This window comes from Aulonocara stuartgranti (genome assembly GCF_965226115.1).
Source record: "Aulonocara stuartgranti genome assembly, chromosome: 9".
Lineage (NCBI taxonomy): Eukaryota > Metazoa > Chordata > Actinopteri > Cichliformes > Cichlidae > Aulonocara > Aulonocara stuartgranti.
Window position 1 is genome coordinate 22181696 of NC_138960.1, and position 21136 is coordinate 22202831.

Here is a 21136-nt window from a genome sequence, read left to right on the forward strand (position 1 = left end):
AGAGAACGGAGAGGATGGGCACGTGACGCACAGATAAAATGCAGAGCTCTAAAAGGAGCAAACAACGGCTCATAACTGTGAGTTAAATCTCTCCTAAACAAAAACTTATATTTACATTCATTTTTCCTAACATCCAATGAAGCTGCATCGCTTGAGACAACATTTGTAAAGCCAGGTTCGTTAAATAATTACAATCATGCAGTGTTTATATGCGTGATTACTAGCTTGCAGTCTTCAGGGCTTTTGTAAGCTGAATTTAGCAACAATCAAGTCAAAATTATTTTAGTTAAAAACTAAACCCAAGAGTCAACTGTAATAAAAATAAGGGGAAAATTTCCAAAAGGGGAATGCAAAGTTTTTATTTGTAATCACTGTCATATAAACTTATAACTAGAGCAAACACTTACTTTGATCCTTAGTGGCTACTCAGCTTTGAAGAGATAAGAAAAAGTGCAATGGACTCCCTTGAGAAATATGGAGCTCACTGTTGAATGGACAACATCCATGTCATGGTTAGTATGCAGTGAAGAAATGACACATTACAGCTCTTTCTTTTTAAGGTTCACAACTTGTATGACATCATGGTAAACATCTTGACAGATGGCCTGTGGGACCTCAGAGGAGCTCACAGCGTTGTGTGTTTATTTCAACAGGAAATGAGCTCAACCATGTAGTTAAAAATGTGAGAACTCCATAAATGGGATTGACGAGTAAGAAGCAAAAAGAAAGTAACAGCACTGCAAAGACTGCGAGCAGCACTTAATCTGCACACGCTGATGCTCTTGGCTGCGAACGAAAGAGCAGTACCCGAGAGGGCCTTGGTAATCTGTGTGTCTCTATGACAGAGCATTTTCCATGCTCTTCAGATAAGCAGTGCGAGGCAGTACAAGGTAGCTCACAGAGCAAACACAAACTGAGAGCCAAGCACAAAGTGGCCTCTAATGTCTCTTTGAGTGGAAATCATGAACAACATTCCAACTTCCCAATGACATATTACAACACAAACCACGAGGTGGAGTGACAACATTTTCAGTCGTTAGAGACTATTTGGTGAAAAAAATTGAAAATTGGCACGCGAGAGTTGACTATAAATCAGATACAAAACCTCTGGTTTGACTTGAAGTGGACCCAGAACAAGAACTAGTGCTGCTTTATTCCAGATGAACTACATTTATATTCTGGCCAAGAATATTTTTGCTGCATCACCTCCTTGTAAACCGGTAACTTCTGGTCACAGAGGAGAAGTCCCAGCTCGTAAACGTCATGGGCGTGCTTCTAGTTCATAATTGAAACTGTCAGAGTCAGTCAAGTCCAGCTCAGTCTCATAGGTGCCATTAATGAGCAGACTCAGGCAAAAAGTATGCAACATATGCACCAATATGAAAATCTATACTCTCAAACATGTTCACAGCAACAAAGCCAAACAAACCACGCAGCACCAAATATTAAGTGAACAAGATCACCCTGATGTTCTAACTTAATGCAATAAAACCATAACACACTCAAAGATTTAAATGCACACAGGTACAGAGTTTATGGGCAAACACAGATACAAATAAATGCACACTTGGATGCACAAATAAGCCTGGTGAGTAATATTTCTTTATGCCAAAGCATTGCTCAACACAAGTGGGGTCTATTAAATGAACCATGTGTCTTCAATCAGGCCCGCCTGCTTTAACTGAGAACACGGTCAAATGAAAATCCAACTTCCCCTCACTCGCAGACTGAAACACACTCCAGTGGTACAGATTCTCTGGTATACAGTCAGTCCGGGATAAACAAATGAGTTCCAGGTTAGTAATCAAGCTAAAAGGCTGAAATTAAGTGTAGCTGTTTCATTGCCATCTCAGGCTTCGACCACTGAAGTGTCCGTGCATAATTAATAAAATCAACCCTTGTAATGTCCATACATCCTGGGGTCAAAAATGACCCCAGGACAACACATGGGTTAACCCAGAGAATCTGGATGGTTTTCCATTTAAAGCTGTGGCTCAGTCTTTTTGTGGCATGCACCATTTCAGAATAATGATTAAAAAAAGAAATTTGCCCCCACCTTCCACAATTTTCTTTCACTAATAAATAACAACTTGCACATTATTTAAAGGTCAGCATAATAGCAATGGCAAACTGTTACAAATTGAGCCTAATTTCCACATTTCAAAGCTGCTTGCTTGTTCAGTATTTCTACTTTAGGCCAAACTGGATCCAGTAATGTCCAAAAGACTGACTAATGCAAGCATGTAAAACTAGCGATAATGTGGAATCCACTGACTGGTGCAGGGTGTGTTTTTTTGCTGGAGGAATCAAATATTTAAAATAAGAAGAATTGAATCAGTCATACTTTAAGGCAATGAAAAGTGTGTTTGGATTACAGCACAGGCATCTTACCTTCATTACCAGGCTGGAGGTCTCTCTCCATATTTATAATGTGTTTTTCGAGAGTCTCACAGATTCCCCTCAGTCCTCCAATGTCTTGTGCATGAGCTCTTACTGTGCCGTTCAGCTGATTCACACAATTCCACAAACCAGTGACGTGCATGTTCAGCCCCTCTTTGATGCTCTGGAGATTCCTGGAGATAGGATCCAGCTTGCTGCATAAATTCTCCACATTAACAATACGACTGCCCATGTTGGCAATCTCCTTCTCTACATCTTGTGCCTTTTCCCTGCATTGATCGGCCTCGGCTTCCACCTCCCTGCCCAGCTCATCTAGTCGCTCTCTTAGTTTCTGGTGCTGGGCTCTGTGGAGCACCAAAAGATCCCTGGCCTCCTGTTCAGTTTCCATTTTAACCTGATCCCAGCTAGAGTTAAAGCGTTTGAGAGTCTGAGACTGCTGGTTCTCACCGCCTTTAAGGTAGCTTAATTCACCCTTTACATTCTCAATGATATTGCTGTAGTTGAGGAGTTGCCCCTCCAAAGCTGTGATGGCACTTTTCTGGACTATCAGATTAGTCTCCATAGCATCTACAGAGTTTGTGAAACTGTGGAAGTCTTGCTTGAGGTTTTCAACAACAGTTAAATGATCTGTGCACTCTTTTGAGCACTTTTGGTTCAAAAGATCGAGTCTATTCTCCAGAATCTGAACGGAGTCCTTTAGAGTGTTCATGTCTCTCTGCTGAACGTCAGGACTTTCTGGCTCACCACCAGATGGGGAGTTGGAGGTTGTTTTAATCAACAGAGCTGAGAGTCTGTCCTCCTCATTGTCCATAGTTTCCCTCAGGTCTTTGACAACTTCTTCCCTTTCTTTTCTCAACTTCTCCTCTACAAAGTGGCTCAGTGCAATTAAAGACTTCTCTGTGGTGTTCAAACGAATTTCAAAGTGTTCCAGCTGAGCCAGAACAGAGTCAGATACTTGCTTTTCATTCCCCGGAACAGACAGCTTGGTTTTAAGGTCTTGGATCTCATTGCGGAGGTCAGTTTCCTTTGAATCCATGAGCTCAGCCAGACTGAGGTAGTTGGCTTCCTGTCCTTCACAATGTTCCTGAACTGACAGAATTTTATAATCACAAGAGTTCTTCAAATCTGCCATTTTAATATCCATTCCCTCCATCAGCTCATCTCTCAAGGCGCTGATTTTATCGTCCAGGTAGGCCCGCAGGTCTGCATCATCTATAGAAGGAGCAGAAGAAGCCGTGGACAGAGGGGTCTGGGCATCCATTAATAGACGAATTTGTCCATCATGATGGTTGACGCGACCCAGCAGCTCATCCAAGGTATTGCGCTTGGACTCAAGATCATCTGTGACCTGGTTAATCTTGTTCATGACATCCTCCATTGGTGTTGCGCTGTGGTCAAAAGAGAAGCCTTGTACCTGAATGGTTTCGGTCCCTGCACCCTGTGCACTGGCAGGCTGTCTGACGTTATTCAGCAGTGTAGCCAGCATTTTACTGGCATCCTCCTGGAAATCCACTCTCAGGTTCGAGGACAGGTCTGTCATTCTTGCTTGCATGTCCAGAACCATCTGTGATAGTCGCTGCACTTCCTCCTCCAGGTGTTGGGAGCTTTGAGATTCTCTTTGACCATGTTGTGTTCTGTGACCTGTTTGACCTCCAAATTGCCCCTGCCCTCCCCGCGGATGGTTACTCTGGCCATCTGTTCATGGTTTTGGAATTGGAGCAATAAAATTGAAGAGAGATGGTTAGCAAAGCATTTTAAACTGTTTCATTTTATTTTGTATATTTTAATGCAAGACTTTCTTATGTTACAGACAAGTCTTTCACCATATGGGGCTGGAAAATGTCCAGAGGCAGCAGGAGCTTGAGGCAAACGCTCTGTTTGGACTGGCTTGGTGTCCTTCAACTCCATGCAGTCATGGCCCTGGTACCTCGGGCAGCACCTCCACGCCAGCTCTGTGACAGTCTTGTAGGCAATCTTGTACGTCGGTCTAAAGTGTGTTTGATATCTGGGAACATAAGACTTTAGTATAAAGTAATATTGCAAAAATCTACTAGAAACATATTCAGACAAATAAGATTTCTTGCTATTCTTCTTCTCAGCAATACAAAGTAAACTTGTAGCTAATTAAGACTAGACAAACCCCGGTCTGCTCGTTTCATTAATCATGCAGTTGGCAGGACTCAGAAACAGCAGTTTTCGTGAGTGGAACTGGTGGGAACTGTCACCCATGATTAACTACATGTCACTGGTGTATTGGTTGCTCAATAAACAGTAAAGCAAAACAAAGGGGAAGTCAGAGAAATGCCAGCCCATGTCTGCCTTTCTATGACCAGTGAAGGCTGGATGGGAAATTTTTTCTTGCTAATTCTGATATTTTGCTTACGTTTTGCTTTCTTATTGATTTTTATTTTTTATCAACAGTTAAAAACACCCAAAGAAACAAATAAACCCATTCATAGTATCCCCTGATTGCCTATTGTAAGACAGTAACAAAAGTATTGCTTCATATAACAAAATAAATAGACAAAAAAAAAAAAAAAGAAGAAAAAACTGACAAAAGCAAAGAATTTGCCGCCCTCCACCTAATATCCAGCACTTCTGGGAACTTACATCACTTGTTGCGCACAGTTTGGCAGCTCCGGTGGACACGGTAAAACCTCCGGCTGTACGAAGCTCTCAGTGCCTCCCGCTACAGCGCAGCTCACGTTCTTGTGCACAACGTAGGCGCACCAGTTTCTGCACAAAATCACTTGTTAATCACTCCTGGTGTGCAGCAAATGCCCGCGTGCGTATGCACGAACAATTAAATGCAAAGTTACGCACAGAAAAGAAAGAGTACTTCACTGACTTGCAGTCATGAGTTCAATAACTGATGTCCAGTTTACTTACTTGTTTCTTTGTCTCGTTTCGGCGCCAGAATATGCGTTTCCCTGAAACATGCTGTACTGAAAAGGTGAGCCAGTGATGAGAGGGAAAACCATTAACAAATGGATAAGTAGGAGTCCGCGCTTCATGGCTGAGATATTTTAAATCCTGCAGTATCCCTTCAGGTTGTAATCAGTAGTGATGATCTTTGGTTTGGAGATCAGTGAAGGCACTGCGGATTGCTCCGTCTCTGTAGCGCACACATCTAAACCAGCTCCTTCCAGCGTCCTTGGATGTGACGTTTCGGGAACCCCTCCAACGCTGACAGATGCGTTTTCTCCAACTTGGCAGTTCTCGCATATACACATGTAAGTGCACATTTCGCATATAAAACATTGTAATCGCCGTAAATAATATCCGGACGTCTAAATGTGGACAATGGTTGATTTTGTTTCAAAGGCACAGTGATTATCTCCGTGCGTAAAATGTGCGCTTAACACTGTCGGTATGCTTAAACTTAACAAGTAAAGTTTTCAGTTTTGCGTTTTTCAGAAAAGAAACGAACAAATACACAAAGTGCGATCTTAAGAATTTTTTAATGCATACATTCAGCAGATTCAGCATGCTCTGCAAAGATCATAAGCACTTTTTACCATTACAAAAGTGTTAAAATGTACAAAAGGCATCTAAAAAATAAAATACATTGTATCAACTCAAAGTTAACAAAGAAATAAAACTACAAAAAAGACTTATAGTAAAACAATCCATTGGTCCAATCAGAATCTCTTATGTGGAACTCTGTCTTGCTCTTTTTGAAATGCTGCTGGAGGGCTGACCACCATCCACAGCGCGTCGTTTCATTCCTTTTGCTGATGCTGATGCTAGAAGAAGAACAAAGATCAATTAAAATTCAACAAAATCAAAATAAAATCATCAACAACTGTCTCAAACAACATACCGAGTTCCTTTTCAATCTCTGTTAGCTGCCTCTTTTTGTCGTCCAAATCTTTTTCCATTTGCCGCACATCAGGAGACGTAATTTTTTTAACGTGATCATCTCGCGCCCTTTCTGTTTCCTCTCTCTTCGATACAGCTGAGCAGTACTGGCTGAGCAGGTCTGTCAAGCACACCCCAGAAAACAGAAATTACAGCATAATCTGAATCATTAAGGCTACAAAATCAAGCTTTAAAAATGTAAAATGTCCATGATTTAAGTCACCTATTTGTTCCTTTAGACTGTGGTACTGCTGTGGGAGGGGGGCTCCAAACATGTGTAACGTGGTCATCGGTGGGGCCCTGTTCTGTGCACCTCCAAACTTTCCCCTGCTACTGACCCTATCCCCCTGCCTGGTCAGTATGGTGGGACATTGGATCCTGTTCTGCACCACCTGTAAACAACAGCTTTTTTTTGTTAGAGGAAATTAACCAGAGTTTCCACCGATACAGCAACACTGCTGCTGCAAAGCCAGTTCTGTCCTGGTTCCATTGAGGAGCCAGCACACAATATGACAGGTTTGAGAGCCTAGTGGACACAATCTGCAAAGGTCATCGATGAATCATTTTGCTGGCCCCTTGAGTTTCACTCTTTGGCAGCAGTCCCTCTTTTTTTTTTTTCCTCCACTGGAACTAATAAAAGTCTAATCAGTTCTACATTAGGCACCAGCTCTGGCACAGTGTTAGTTTAAAAAACAAAATTGCACATCTGCTTCAGCAAAGTCACTCACCGCCCTTCTGTAGTTATTTGCAGAGTCCAGGTCATCAATCAGAATAGTATCTCCCAGGATGTTCTTAAACACTAGAAAGAAAAAAATAGCACGAGCAAGAAACTTTCAGACCTGCTGGAACAAATTTAAAACTAACTTTTTTTTAACTGCTACTGAAAACTTTCATAATCAAGTGGCAAGAAGCCAAGTGTTCATATTTCAATGTAAATCAGAGGCAATCAGTGTAAATTTAAAAGGTAAATGCTCTAAATCCAAACCGACAGAGCCAGCTTTTACCCACGACAAAGAAAATCACTACATAAACAGTCATTTTCATTTCGGGAAAGAGGCCCAATTTCTGCTCCAGCGACAGTGCCCCTGGAGAGAAAGCCCCCTTCCACCCTGTGAGGCTGGATCCCAGGTGGAAACATTTACCCCAATCTTTACAGGAGTGGTGGGGGCATAAGGGAAATGCCCCCGAAACAACAGCAAACACAGCCTGAGATGGCAAGCCTCTAAAAACCCACAGAAACGCCAGAGTCTTACTTCAAATCTGCAATAACCAAACAAACAGGCAGCGTTACGCTGAGCAGGGGAAATCCATTTAAGGCAGCTCACCGATGTCACAGCTCTCTGGATCACAGGGGTATATCAGCAGCTCTCTGGCGTACACCGGGTTCCCATGGGGTTCAAAGAGCGGGTAGCCATTTCTTATGTGTGGCAGCGGTCTGTAAGCAATTCAAATCACAACACCATGACACTTTGCTCCAAACGTAAAGGCAACATCAAACCACGCACGATCATTTCTCTTTGCATAAATGAACACTGCGTTGCTACAGTTCATGTGTAGCACACATTCAGTTTATGTGGATCGTTTCCATTTCATGTCAGAATTTGTTTTTGTGTGTCCTTCCAGCTGATCAACATCATTTCTTTATGATCTGGAAAAAATGTCTGCAGACCTTCAGAAGGTGTTTTAGATTAACTTTAGTAACCATTAAGACATCCGATGATAGATTAGTCAATCAGCTGTTTGGATTTGTGTCTTTTTTTCAGTATTTTGCAGAACAGACATGACAGTTTCTAGTGTGATGTTGACTTCATCTTAAATTCAGCAGTCGCTTCACTTTGATAAAAGAAAGACAAAAATGTGTTAAAAAACTTGCACATTACATAATTGATTACTTATAATTACATAATTAATTGACTGATAATTAAGTGTAAACAGCTTTACTGTTGCATTCTAAATTAGTGCTGAAACAATGACTAATATAGATTTATGTTATTCACGTGGGGGGACTACACTTAGAAGTAACAGTACTGCAGGGAGCACTGCAGGGTTTTTAGCACTGCTGACTTTATAAAAAAATAACTGTTAAAATAGTAAATTAGATCAATAACCCATAATATACTGTGTATTCAATATTCTTTCTCTCAGAAGCAACTAAAGCACTAATACTCAGTATGAGCAGAGAAACAGTTTCCAACTAAAAATCAAGAAAACTGTTTCTCTTAAGGGGGTGAACTGTAGCAGCAATGAAAACACAGAAACTAGTGATTCTTACATGTGAGGTCTCCTTTTCTGTAAATATGCCAAACAAAGCAACGAGAAAAAGAATACAGTGCCTGAATACAACACTGTGAAGAAGCCTTGAGGAACTCCTAATTTCTCCATCCTTTGCTTGGACAATGGGAAATGGGTGCCATGATTAACTGAAACATGTGGAAACATACAAGGAAATATAGCACACAAGACAAACAGCTCATTCTGTACAACACTAACGAGCTTGACAGTCAATTTTTGGCATGTCTTCATGAACAGTTCTCCAGGCTTCTTGAAGGACATTCAAAGCTACTCCTTGGATGTTGGCTGCCTTTCGTTCTGTGCTCCATCAAGATGATCCCAGACTTCTTCAATAATATTGATGCCCAGGCTCTGGGGAAGTTCTTTTGCTGCATTGACAGTGTGTCAATCAGTAATTCCATCAATTGATAAGATCTCCAACATAATGCGACCCCAAATTACGACAGAGCCTCGGCCATGTTTTACAGATGTCCGTAGACACTCGCTGTTGTATCCCTCTCTTGAACTCCTTGTACATATTGACAATGATTGGAAGTAACTTTGGCGTACCTCAGCCATTTCTCCCAGTTTTCCTTCTTTAAAAATAGCTTCTTGAAAGCCATCCGTCTACTTAGACCATTTTTGATGAGGCTTTAGTGAATCGCAGAGGATCAACCGAGGACCAGATGCATCTCTCAAGTCCTGTCTCAGATCTTTTCTGGATTTTTTTTCCTATTTCTTAAGTGCATGATGTTCAGATACTGTTACCCTGCTGTCCTGTCTTTACAGACATGCCTTCTTTTTTGTTCTCCACAAAGAGTCACTGCACACCAGCGAGATCTGCCAAGTTTTTGACTAATAGCGCTTTGGGAATCAAGTTGTTGGTGCAAAAACACAATTTTGTCTGTCAAACTGTGTTATCTTTGGCATTTGTCATATATTCAGCTAAAGAAATGGAAAAAAAATGATGTGGTTTTATGTGACAGGCTGTTAGTAACAAAGTTGCTAAAGATACAATTTAAATCAGTTCTTTGCTAAGTTGTCTGTTATGTGTCATCACAACACAGCCTCATTCCTTGACTTAGGATTCCTGAATGAGTTATAGACTGTGTTTAGTGGCTTAACAAACAAAAAAATACCAAATACCAAATACCTTATACCAAACCAGTGAAAAGGGTTTGGTATAAGGACTGGACTGAAAATTATTTAAAAACAAAACAAAAAACAAACAGAAATGAAGGATGTCTCAAGTTTTTTGCAAAGTGCTTTATGTCAAACACGCCCCAGATTCAGCTTCTCATCTCTGATGCTTTACTTTTTTCCTCCCCCGTGTCTCCAAAAGCAAACAAAGGCTTTCATCCTCACATTAAGAGACAAAGATTTTCATTATATTAAAATGATTTTAACAGTGAAAGAAACTTTTACCTGCAGCTCAAACAGAAACAGACATCAGATTTTAAAATTTTTTTACAATAAAAATCAAATCAGAATACAAAATAAACGCATTTAAAGTTAGAAAAAATACAAAAACTAAAAGTCTTATAAAAGAGGGATGTGCCCTTAAATCACTAGCTTTGCAAAAACTGACAATAACCTGCAGCAGCTGGTCGTTAAGTAAATCTCATTAGTGTCCAAACAGCCCCAACAAAGAGCAGCAGGATGGAGTCTTATATGTGCTAATAATTACAGTCACCATTATTTTTACAGCAAACTAAAGTGAGAGACCACCTGTGTTTACAGAGTGTTACACTGTACACTAAATGTGGCTATTTTGGAGGAAAACGTATTTCCAGACTCCCAAGGTTCAAAGCATACATTGATATAGTTCGACATTATTCTAGCTGACTTTCAGGCAGCCTGTTCAAAATGGAGCTGCCACAAGAGCTCTAAATTACTGTTTTTGAGAGACTTTGGGAAGGAAAGGGCTTAAAAGGAAAGACTTTAATAAAAGGACACATACATCTTCATCACACGTCAGTTAGACGCCAACACTAATAAAATACATCTTCCACGTACCTTTTTCCTGGTGGCACAAGCACGCTGTCGAGGGCCATGACCTGCTGCTTGCCCTGCGTGTCACGATAGATCTGCTGTGCTGCTTCTGTTGTTTTGGTGATGACACAGTCCATATCACCTCTGATGTGCCAGGAGATGACCCACGCAGCGGCATCATCCTGCACGAGAGCCAGGTGGCCAACCTGCATTCAAAAATTAGAGGATAAACACATCTCCAGAAAATTCATCTCAAAACAAGTACTGAATCTTTAAAAGAAAAAAAGAAAGTTACCATTCCCAAAACATCTGCCTGTCCCCTAAAGTTGTCACGGACGGAGAAAACTCGTCGGGACACTTTCTGAATTGCTTCTGCTTCAGTAGTCTTCTTTTTTATTAGTGTATCAATATGTTGTGCCTACAGATACATAAGAAATGTGATTTCCAGTTCAGTTTAAAAAAGAAAAAGGAAAAAAAGCTGAGTGTGGATGGACATAATAACTTACAGATATGGGATGAGGGATTGTCACTTTCCTCTGGCGCAGCTCGTTTTTAAAATCAGTCTCTTTCTTACTGGCAATCAGGCAAGATTCTAAGGGGAAAAATATTTTCATTAGCAGACAATTTTAATCACGTATGGGAGGAAAACCCAGATAAATCACAGATTTAAGACTATATCAAAGTCAGTGGTTTAAAAGTATTATTTCTGTAGCTATATCCATTTGCACTGACATGAGATTATTCAGATTCAGGTAACTTCATTAATCCCAAAATGAGCCGTTTGTTTGCAGCTTATCCACACGACCTACTAACACAACCTACAGTCTTTAAACACTAATCACTGTTGCATGTCAAGGCAGAGATCAACAAACAATGAAGTCTAGGAAAAAAAACTAGAACAAGGATATTTCAGATGAGACCTGGTTCAACATACAAACAGCACACAGTACATCTTACCCGTCAGCAAGTCAAGGAGCTCCTTGTATGTACGCAATGTTTCGTTATATTTCTCAATAGCACTGCTGAGCTCATCTTTTTTCCTGGTCAGTTCAGACATTTTTTGCTGGTTTTGTGAGTCTAAAATGGAGAAAAAAAAAGAAGAATTAATTGTTTATCAATTAACAGTGAATTGTCAGAAGGCAAATCTAAGCAATAGTACTATAGTAGTGTAACAGTAGTAATACTATTATTAATACTACTCTTAAGTATAATAGCTTTAAATAGCATTTCAGTTTTTTGGCTCACAGTTAGTGATCAAAGTGGGCTGGAATGGTTAGATCTGATAAATAGTTTAATATATTGTAATACAGAGATTTCTTTTGTTAGAGCTTCCAGCTAAAAGCATGCAGATACTTCTTCAACAAGTCCGAATCTAAAGTCACCCCACAGTCCTTCATTATATGTTCACGTGTAGTAAAAAAAGGAAAGAAAAAAGTTTAAAAGACATGTATTAATGAATTTTGTAAAAACAAAAACAAAACAAAATGTATAAAAACAAAAAAATTAAAGTAATGCTTTAATTTTTCAGAAATCTTAAGCTGCACGTAATAGCATTTACCACTCAGTTTTTCCATACCATTGTAAAAAAGGAAGGGGAGCTCAAAAGCAGTCAGGGTTATGAGATGGACAGACACTTCAGGTTTGAAAACAAGGATGTAGGTGCTGCTATTGTCACCGGGGCTATTCTCCCTGATAGCCAGCCTCTGAGGAGAGCAAGTGAACAATTATCATAAGCCCTGAGGGGCCCTTAAATTCCAAAACAAAAGCTGGTCCTGTGAAGAATGGTTACTCACAGGGATGTGGGCCTTGCCCTCAACTAAGTTAATTGCAAGGCTGCTGGCTCCTCTTTCAAAAAGAGGGAAGCTTTTGTTTCTCTCTCCATCTGAGGACTTTATAGTGATGATCACCTTCCCTCCCAGGTCCTGCCCCGCTGGGTTGCCATACAAATCCTGGAATCAACCATGGAAATTCACTCACTATGACTGCAAAGTTTATTTATGTCAGTGAAAAGTGAAGCCTGCCTCTGCTATTTTACAATAAATAAATAAATAGCTTACCATTATCCTCAGTGTCATATTCTCAACCAAGGTTCGGCTGGCAATGTCCTCGCTGTAGGAAACAACTGGGGTTGTAGTCTGAGAGACAGGTCCCAGTTTAACAGGCTGATTGGCCACCACATCTATACGAATCTAAAAGATGGGAAGCAGCACTGAGGTCAGTCAATTCTGTCAGTGAGTAACGCAACAGCTCTACAGCCCTGCAACAGCTCAATGACCAACTACTCTCCAGTAAAATACAGTGGTATGCAAAAGATTGTGCACCCTGATAATTGTCATGATTTTTTCTTCACAAATCATTGGTTGTTTGGATCAGCAATTTCATTTAAATATATCATATAGCAGACGAACACAATGATATTTGAGAAGTGAAATGAAGTTTATAGGATTTACAAAAAGTGTGCAATAGTTACTTAAACAAAATTGGGTAGGTGCGTAAATTTGGGCACCATTGTCTTTTAATTGATTTGAATACCTTTAGGACTAATTATTGGAACATAAAATTTGTTTGGTAAGCTTACTGACCCCTGACCCTACATACACAGGTGAATCTAATCATGAAAAGGTATTATTTAAGGTGACCAATTGCAAGTGTTTCCCCTCTTTGCATCCTCTCTGAAGAGGGGCAACATGGGAGCCTCAAAACAACTCTCAAATGACCTGAAAACAAAGATTGTTCAACATCATGGTTTAGGTTGAAGGATACAAAAAGCTATCTCAGAGATTTCAGCTGTCAGTTTCCACTGTGAGGAACATATTGAGGAAATGGAAGACCACAGGCTCAGTTCTAGTTAAGGCCCGAAGTGGCAGGTCAAGAAAAATCTTAGATAAGCAGAGGCGAAGGATGGGAACAGTCACAGTCAACCCACAGACCAGCTCCAAAGACCTGCAACATCATCTTGCTGCAGATGGTGTCACTGTGCAATGTTCAACTATTCAGCGCACTTTGCACAAGGAGATGTTGTATGGGAGAGTAATGCAGAAGAAGCCATTTCTGTGCACATGGCACAAACAGAGTTGCTTGAGGTATGCTAAAACACATTTGGACAAGCCAGCTTCATTTTGGAATAAGATGCTGTGGACTGATCAAACTATAATTGAGTTATTTGGGCATAACAAGGGGTGTTATGGATGGAGGAGTCCAAGAAAAACACCTGCTACCTACAGTAAAGTATGGTGGTGGTTCCACCATGCTGTGGGGCTGTGTGGCCAGTGCAGGTACTGGGAAACTTGTTACAGTTGAGGGTCGCATGGTATCCAAGTCAATATTAGCAGATTCTTGAGAACAATGTTCAAGAATCAGTGACAAAGTTGAAGTTGCACCAGGGCTGGATATTTCAACAAGACAACGACCCAAAACACTGTTCAAAACCCACTAAGGCATTCATGCAGAGGAACAAGTACAACATTCTGGAATGACCATCTCAGTCCCCAGACCTGATTAATACTGATATATTATGGTGTGACTTAAAGCGGGCTGTCCATGCTCGGAAACCATCAAACCTGACTGAACTGGAGATGTTTTGTCTCCACCTTCAACCAGAATCCAGACTTTCATGGGAAGCTATAGGAAGCGTTTAGCGGCTGTTATTTCTGCAAAAGTAGGATCTACTAAATATTGATGTAATTTTTCTATTGGGGTGCCCAGACACCTGCCTAATTTTGTTTAGGTAACTATTTCACACTTTCTGTAAATCCTATAAACTTCATTTCACTTCTCAAATATCATTGTGTTTGTCTGCTATATGATATATTGAAATGAAACTGATTCAAAATTGATCCAAACAACCAATGACTTATAAAGAAAAATCATGAAAATTATCAGGGGTGCCCAAACTTTTGCATACCACTGTAGGTACAAATAATGAGTATCTGGAGGGTGGCTTAATACGCTTTATGAGGGTTTGAAAACAAAATATGAACGTGTTAAAAATGTTTTGTGTTTTTTATTATGTATTAAAACCAACCTGATTGCTGTAGAGAACGTCTTTTTTGTCAATACGAAGAGAAAACTGTATGGTGTGCCTTCTAGCTTCCTCTGGGATGTCTTTGTCTCTGCAAAGAAACGCGCGGTCCATTATTTTTTTCAGCTATTATCATCACCATTATTCTAACACAAACCTACACTCTGGAAAATCATCTTACATGCTGTTTTATTGAGTCAGCTAAAATGACAGGACCCCTTGCATACTATAAATTTGAAACTACCTTATGCAAGTGATTAGCTTAGCATTGGTTAGCATAGCACAAAGACTGGAAACCATGAGAAACCATTAGTTTGACTTTACATATAAAACATTTTTACAGTACCAGCAGCTCTAAAACTCACTAGTTAACATGAATTTGTTGCCTATATTGGTACTAGGTCACTCTAGCCGTTTCCTCCGTTTTAAGGCTTTGTGGAAGCTAAGCTAAGCTAACTAGCTGCTTGAAGTAACTTAATAATATTAATATAAAAGCTATGCTTTAAAACATCTGTCACCAAGCCAAACAAAATAGAAACAGAAGTGAAAATTATCTTACCTGAAGTGAAAACAGTCATTCTTTTCATTTTTCGTGGGTTTATTACACTTCAGCTCAATGGCCTACACAAGAAATATTGAAAAATAAATAAATATTATTTTAAGAGAAAAGTTTACGATAGGAAAAAAAAGAACTCTACTTGCATAAATCTACAATTCTCCTTTTTAGTTTTCCTGGTATTGGTCAATCTAATGAGTTGTGTTGAACAAATCTTTTTTATATTAACAGAGAAACTAACAACTACAGTCAATCATTATCACTAATGTTAATACACTTGGCTTTTTCCAATTTAAAGACACTGTGCAATCTTCAGTATCACTTATTAATAGATTTAAGTGAGTATATGTATATATGTGAAATTTTGACCCTCTGTGGATTCCAGACAATCCACACTTCAAACTTAAAAACCCAAGAATTGGGTGCACAAGTCATTAAAGATGTATGCTGTATATTTAAACTGGAACAGTTTTTCCCCAACAAACACAACAATGTCAACGAAATGATTTGCATTGTCAAAGTCACCGTCTGAGAAAAGTGTATAAAGTGTGTAGTGAGGGGTTTTACAGCCTTATTTAAAACACCTATAATAATAGTAAAAAATAAAGTTGGCTACTTCACAGATTTTACCTGTCGGGTTATTTTTAGAACAAAACTCCTGCAATAAACAAGGAACCACTGTATATCAAGGAGACTCTTGAGTTTTAGTCACTCACTCTTTCTGGAGGCTTTTTCCCTGAAGATACCCCATCCCATATGAACATGGACACAGCAGCTGGGTTAAAAGTAGTAATTGGACTTCCCTCATCAGACACCACAGTCACTGAGAAAACTGAAGAGAAACAAAGACCTTCCCTTAGTTTGGCTGAACAGAGATTAAACTGATCAAAATACAAATAAATGAATTAATGAAACATTTTTTAAAGGAAGGAGAGAGAAAAACAAATGCAAACCTGGGAATTTGCTTCCAGCAAAAAACTTGACACTGGTGTCATACTCCACTGATAGGCTGACTGGTTTTTTGGGATCAGGGAGGACAGTGAGGCTCACTGATGGACCAGGGATGGGTTTTTTGTTGAAGGAGCCTTTAAACTGCAGCTGATAGCACCCCCTAGAGGAAGAACAGGCTATCAACACTTCCACTAGTGACTTTACAGTAGTGGAAACATCAAGACTGATGCTGTATTACGACAAATATAATTTTACTTACTTCGGCCCGCTCAAACCATTAACAATGAAAAAGGCTTTTCCTTCTGCGTTCACAGGTTGTGAAGTAACATTGGTTTTCACCTGAAACAATAACAAGACCTTTCCTATTAGATCATTGTATAGATTCCATACAGCTGCTACAGCAGCCAGATGTTGCCAAACCAATAAACCTGACTAAGTGATCAGCAGCAAGTGTGACCACCCCTATAAAAGCTGGTCTAAGCTAAGCTGTTACTCTACAGCTACTGTACTTCATTTTTCACAGGACTACATGGTGCTTTCTTTGATTGTGTTGATTTTCAAGCTAACCGTCAGTCCTGGAGGTGAAGTCTTTATGTCCACTACAACCCTCTGGTCTGGAGAAGGGTTTCCCCACTCATCACACAGCTGGACGACAAATGGTTTGGAGATGCCGTGATCATTTAACACCTGCAAAGGCTGAAAAAAAAAAACAAAAAAAAAAAAAACAGAAAAGGATGAGCTATACCTTTAGTTTGTCTCCAAAAAGAAATTAAATTAAGAATCTTTTATTTTTTTACCTGCTCCGGTTCGCTGATGAGCTTAAGCTGAGCAGGGAGTCCTGCGGTCACTTTAATACTGACATGCTCCACAAAGTCAGAGTAGCTGAAAGACAGTTCTCGGGGGCCGAGAGACCCTGATTGGAAACGAATTCCCGTCACCATGGCAGCACAGCTGCTGTCCTGGTACAATACAGAGCCGTGAGATTTATCAGCTTAGATCATCACAATCACCACATCTGGCCTGCTCATTATTCAATAAAGAAGTTACTGAATTTTCTCTTCATCATCTTCTTACAGTACTGTGTTAGACAAATACAAATACAGTTCACACATGAACCACATACAGTATTTACACGGGTGCCAGTTACTATTTTACCACTATAGTAAAATAGTAACTATAGTGGTAAAATGCAGGATAAATTGTGAGCACTTTAAGTACAAATTTTATAGCACACAGCTTGGTTCCTTCAAGAGTTCATTAACCTCTTCTAAAAGCAACATTATCTTTACATGTCCTGCTCTCCTTCAGCTGTAATCTGAATCAGCAGCTTTGTGGCACCATCTCTGAATTTATGAAGGTCAAAACCATCTCGGTCATATAAAATAACATCGACTTTGTTACCATTTTAGTGAACTTTGACCACAAAGACAAAAGCTTTTCGTGTCATCTACGGAGTGTAGAAAAATGTTTTGTCTCCTTGGTAAGGGAGGGTTCATTATCTGTGGAATTCCAATAATATGACCTTGCTATTTTAACAAAAGCAGGCTTTTTTTTATTGGTAGGGAGGAGGATTCAGTAGATTTATAGTGGTCATAGGGCAGGTGAAAGGGCAAATGCACACATGTATACCCTTAGCTCACCAAAAACACATAATAAAGGGAGCTTTGTTTGCTCAGATAATATTAAGATTGCATTAGTGCAAATTTGATTTGATTTAACTAATATTTGAGTCAACTTTTGTCTTAAATGCACATGGCTCTGGTCCCACCTGCCATTTAAATGTGATGGCTGATTTGTCCAGCCCCTCAGCTTCCACTTTTATGTGGTTCAAACAGGTGGGGGTAAGCGTCTTGGTTAAATTGTCATACTGGTCCACAAGCTCCAAGCCTGTGCAAAGAAAGTTATTCTGAGTAATATAGGATGCAACCGTGAATTTTAAAAATGTGATTAATTGTAAATGATCAGATTTATACTCACTAATGTTTCCGGAGAGGATCTCACCAAGCTTCACTGTGGTTTGGGGTAAAGCTACTTTTAGACGCTCTGGTTCATCTGGACGAGGTCTACAAACAAAAGAGGGGACTTTATATCTTCACACATCAGTGTGCAGACCGTATCAAATGAAAACACTGAATCAAAGCTTTGATTATAGATTCATGGCTTACACGATAGTGAAGGAGACGGACACACTCTGGTCCTGATAGGAGACCTGGTAGAAGCGCTGCTCTCCCACCCGTTTAGGTACCTGTAAATCCGGCAGCTTCCCCTTGACCAGATCTTCCAGAAAGACATCTCCTGTCCAGTTAACCTTCACAGTGAAAAGTTAACATCAAGTTAAGAAGTGTTAAAACAGAATGGCTCATACAAGTCTTTTTTTTTTTAAATCCTAGAATTCTTTCGCAAGGGTAAAAAATAAAAATAAAATATATATAATTGTTTTTTCATTTACAAAATCTAACACCTACTTAAAAATCTATTACAAGAGTAAACCGCAATGTTTGCACATTACACACCTTGATCATGGAGGCTATTTCAGCAGTGAGCAGTACCTCCCTGCCAGCTTCATCATACAGCTTGTAGAATAAGTTGTCTAGCAGTCCGCCGGCTATCCATTCGATCTTTTCACTGTTCCTCAGCACCAGATTCTCATTGTCCTGACTGTACAGCTCCATCACAGAGACCCTTGTGCTGGGCAGCACCCTCAGCTCCTTCATGACCAGCGGTATGTTTTTGTAACTCTAGAATGAAAAGAGGAGAGAGACACTGCAAACAAGCTACATACTTGGAAATTTTCTTCTGAGCAGAAGAATTCTTTTTTTTCTAACTCACAGGCATCACAAATTGAGCTTTGAGCTCTTGTTGCTCTCCTTTCATTATTTTCAGGTTAATGGGCTTTGTCACAAGCTGGCCAGCACCGGTGCTGCTGCAATCAGTGACCACCGGGGGGAAACCTTTAACCTGGAAATGTTTGAACAAAAACAAAAAGATTCAGCCTGCGTAGTTTTTTGCCTTACAGACAGAAACAAGACACCACTGAAAACAAATAGACCAACATATATAAACAGCTCATTATGGTCTTTCAATAAATACAGTTTTCTATGTTTTCACAGAGGCACCTGTGACTTCCGAACAAATCCATGTTTGTACCTCGCAGCGGACGATCTGTTTGGGGTTAGCGGTGATATTTCCAGCCTCGTCGTGAACTTCGACATGAAACGTGACCTGGTCTCCGTTCTCCACATCGATTGACGTTTCCTCCGGTTTGACGTGGAGGGAATTTGGGATACCTGAAAAACAACACAAAATCAGGGAATCTTTAAGAAAAATAAGACAAAAATCTAATTTACCTTGTCTTAATGTTAGCAGCCAACAGATTATCATTTGAACCACAGCTAAATGACATCTGTTACCTTTACAGTGAAGCTACAAAGTCTCCTGGGGACACTTTTTTTTAATCCTAAATGGTTTTGATGGCAGACGTCTGATCAGAGGTTTAAAACTCAATCAGTGTATCTACTGCTAATGTACTGCTCTCAGAGCCACGAGCTGCACACCATCAAAGTTAGATCTTTTTACCTCCCAAGGAACTTCAGTTCACCTTTCAGCTGTTTACGTCATACAGTTGGCCTATGACTATGGACCAACTGTATGACGTCATTATTGGACTTGAGAAAAAAAAATCCTGAAGCTGTCTTTATTGCGCTTCAACAGAGCCAACATGAAGAAAGTTCTCCGTAAATACTGCCAACATCTCCTTCCCTACAAGAGGTGATCAAATACTGGATCATTGCTACACTCCATTCAAGGACTGCTACAAACCCCTCCCCACCCAGCTTTTGGCAAGACAGGCCATTGTTCCATACTGCTGCTGCCTGCATACAGACAAAGACTTACAATAGGAAAAAACAGTTTCCAGGGACATCTACAAATGGGACAGTGAGGCTGAGGCTAACATCACCGAGGATCTCTCCTGGACCCTTCACACAGACACTGCAATCAGGAAAGCTCGCCAGCGACTCTACTTTCTGAGGAAGCTGAGGAAGTTTGGCATGAATGCCAACATTGATGGGTTTAGATTTTGTTACTGTCATTTGTATTTAGAAATATTTAACCATATATGCTTAGAGGTGTATAATCATTTGTAGATTGAAAGAATGTCTCATCCTAGGAGGTCTGTAACAGCTCTGTGTAGCATGAAGGGGGAGTGCGTTCACTCCCTCTACAGAGTGTTCCGGCGTAGATCACACCTCCTAGGAGAGGTCGTATCTTCTCTTGCTGATATATGGTTTAGCAAACACACGTATATTTCTTTAAGTATAAGAGCCTTTTGTTCAGAAGTCCTGGCACCAGCTTTGGGGAGTCTTCACAGGGTCACACCTTGACCACACACACACACACACACACACACACACACACACACACACACACACACACACACACACACACACACACACACACACACACACACAGTATTCTTTGTTCACATGTATACCTATGTAAGATGTTATATGTTAATGACCCTATGCATATTCATGTAACCACAATAAAAGGAGTGCTATGGGGGACCTGGCTGAGAGTCTGACGGTGGTCAAGTGGTGGAACGACACTCGGCCCCAGCCAGGTCTCCCTCATGCATGAGTAAACCAGAGAACTTTGGTGCCTTGTGTCTTGCTTTTTGCTGCGTAGCAGATTGTCCTTAACGTTCCAGCGAATAGACCTATCAAACATCACCTGAAATTTCTACAGAAGTGCGATCGAGAGCTTGCTGACGAGCTACATTACAGTTTGGTATGGAAGCTGCTCTGCCAGCAGCGGCAAATCACTACAGAGGGTGGTGAAAGCAGCAGAGCACATCATTGGCATGAGGCTTCCTGCCATTCAGGACATTTATCTTCAGCGGTGCAACCAAAAAGCACACAGCATCATCAAGGACCACAGCCACCCAGCACATCAGCTGTTCTCCTTGTTACCATCTGCCAGACGTTACAGGAGTCTGTCTGCTGGGAGCACAAGACTCAAAAACAGTTTTAACACACCACACTTCACAGGATGCACACAGAAGCTGTCCTACAGTTTCACAAGTA

General features: G+C 40.3%; 2 protein-coding genes across 5 annotated transcripts in view; both read right to left on the reverse strand.

Annotated features, from left to right (window-relative positions):
* Positions 1–5569, reverse strand: part of emilin2b (elastin microfibril interfacer 2b) — a 12434-nt gene extending 6865 nt beyond the window's left edge. The window contains exons 1-4 of the mRNA XM_082546025.1: positions 5290–5569; positions 5011–5136; positions 4224–4405; positions 2392–4095 (exon numbers count right to left, since the gene is read on the reverse strand). Coding sequence (XP_082402151.1) covers positions 2392–4095; positions 4224–4405; positions 5011–5136; positions 5290–5414 — 2137 coding nt within the window. The 5' untranslated portion in view covers positions 5415–5569. The remainder of the gene's footprint in view (positions 1–2391; positions 4096–4223; positions 4406–5010; positions 5137–5289) is intronic.
* Positions 5570–5842: 273 nt separating this feature from the next.
* Positions 5843–21136, reverse strand: part of smchd1 (structural maintenance of chromosomes flexible hinge domain containing 1) — a 39329-nt gene continuing 24035 nt past the window's right edge. For all 4 annotated transcript variants that reach the window (XM_082546018.1, XM_082546017.1, XM_082546020.1 and 1 more), the window contains 25 exons: positions 19200–19339; positions 18882–19010; positions 18566–18790; positions 18218–18360; positions 18030–18115; positions 17821–17939; positions 16850–17011; positions 16620–16748; positions 16312–16391; positions 16055–16212; positions 15818–15933; positions 15105–15166; positions 14549–14636; positions 12582–12713; positions 12318–12473; positions 12101–12227; positions 11482–11601; positions 11031–11116; positions 10820–10942; positions 10549–10730; positions 7587–7696; positions 6990–7060; positions 6485–6653; positions 6224–6382; positions 5843–6146 (listed from right to left, as the gene is read on the reverse strand). In XM_082546018.1, coding sequence (XP_082402144.1) covers positions 6052–6146; positions 6224–6382; positions 6485–6653; positions 6990–7060; positions 7587–7696; positions 10549–10730; positions 10820–10942; positions 11031–11116; positions 11482–11601; positions 12101–12227; positions 12318–12473; positions 12582–12713; positions 14549–14636; positions 15105–15166; positions 15818–15933; positions 16055–16212; positions 16312–16391; positions 16620–16748; positions 16850–17011; positions 17821–17939; positions 18030–18115; positions 18218–18360; positions 18566–18790; positions 18882–19010; positions 19200–19339 — 3167 coding nt within the window. In that variant the 3' untranslated portion in view covers positions 5843–6051. The remainder of the gene's footprint in view (positions 6147–6223; positions 6383–6484; positions 6654–6989; positions 7061–7586; positions 7697–10548; positions 10731–10819; positions 10943–11030; positions 11117–11481; positions 11602–12100; positions 12228–12317; positions 12474–12581; positions 12714–14548; positions 14637–15104; positions 15167–15817; positions 15934–16054; positions 16213–16311; positions 16392–16619; positions 16749–16849; positions 17012–17820; positions 17940–18029; positions 18116–18217; positions 18361–18565; positions 18791–18881; positions 19011–19199; positions 19340–21136) is intronic.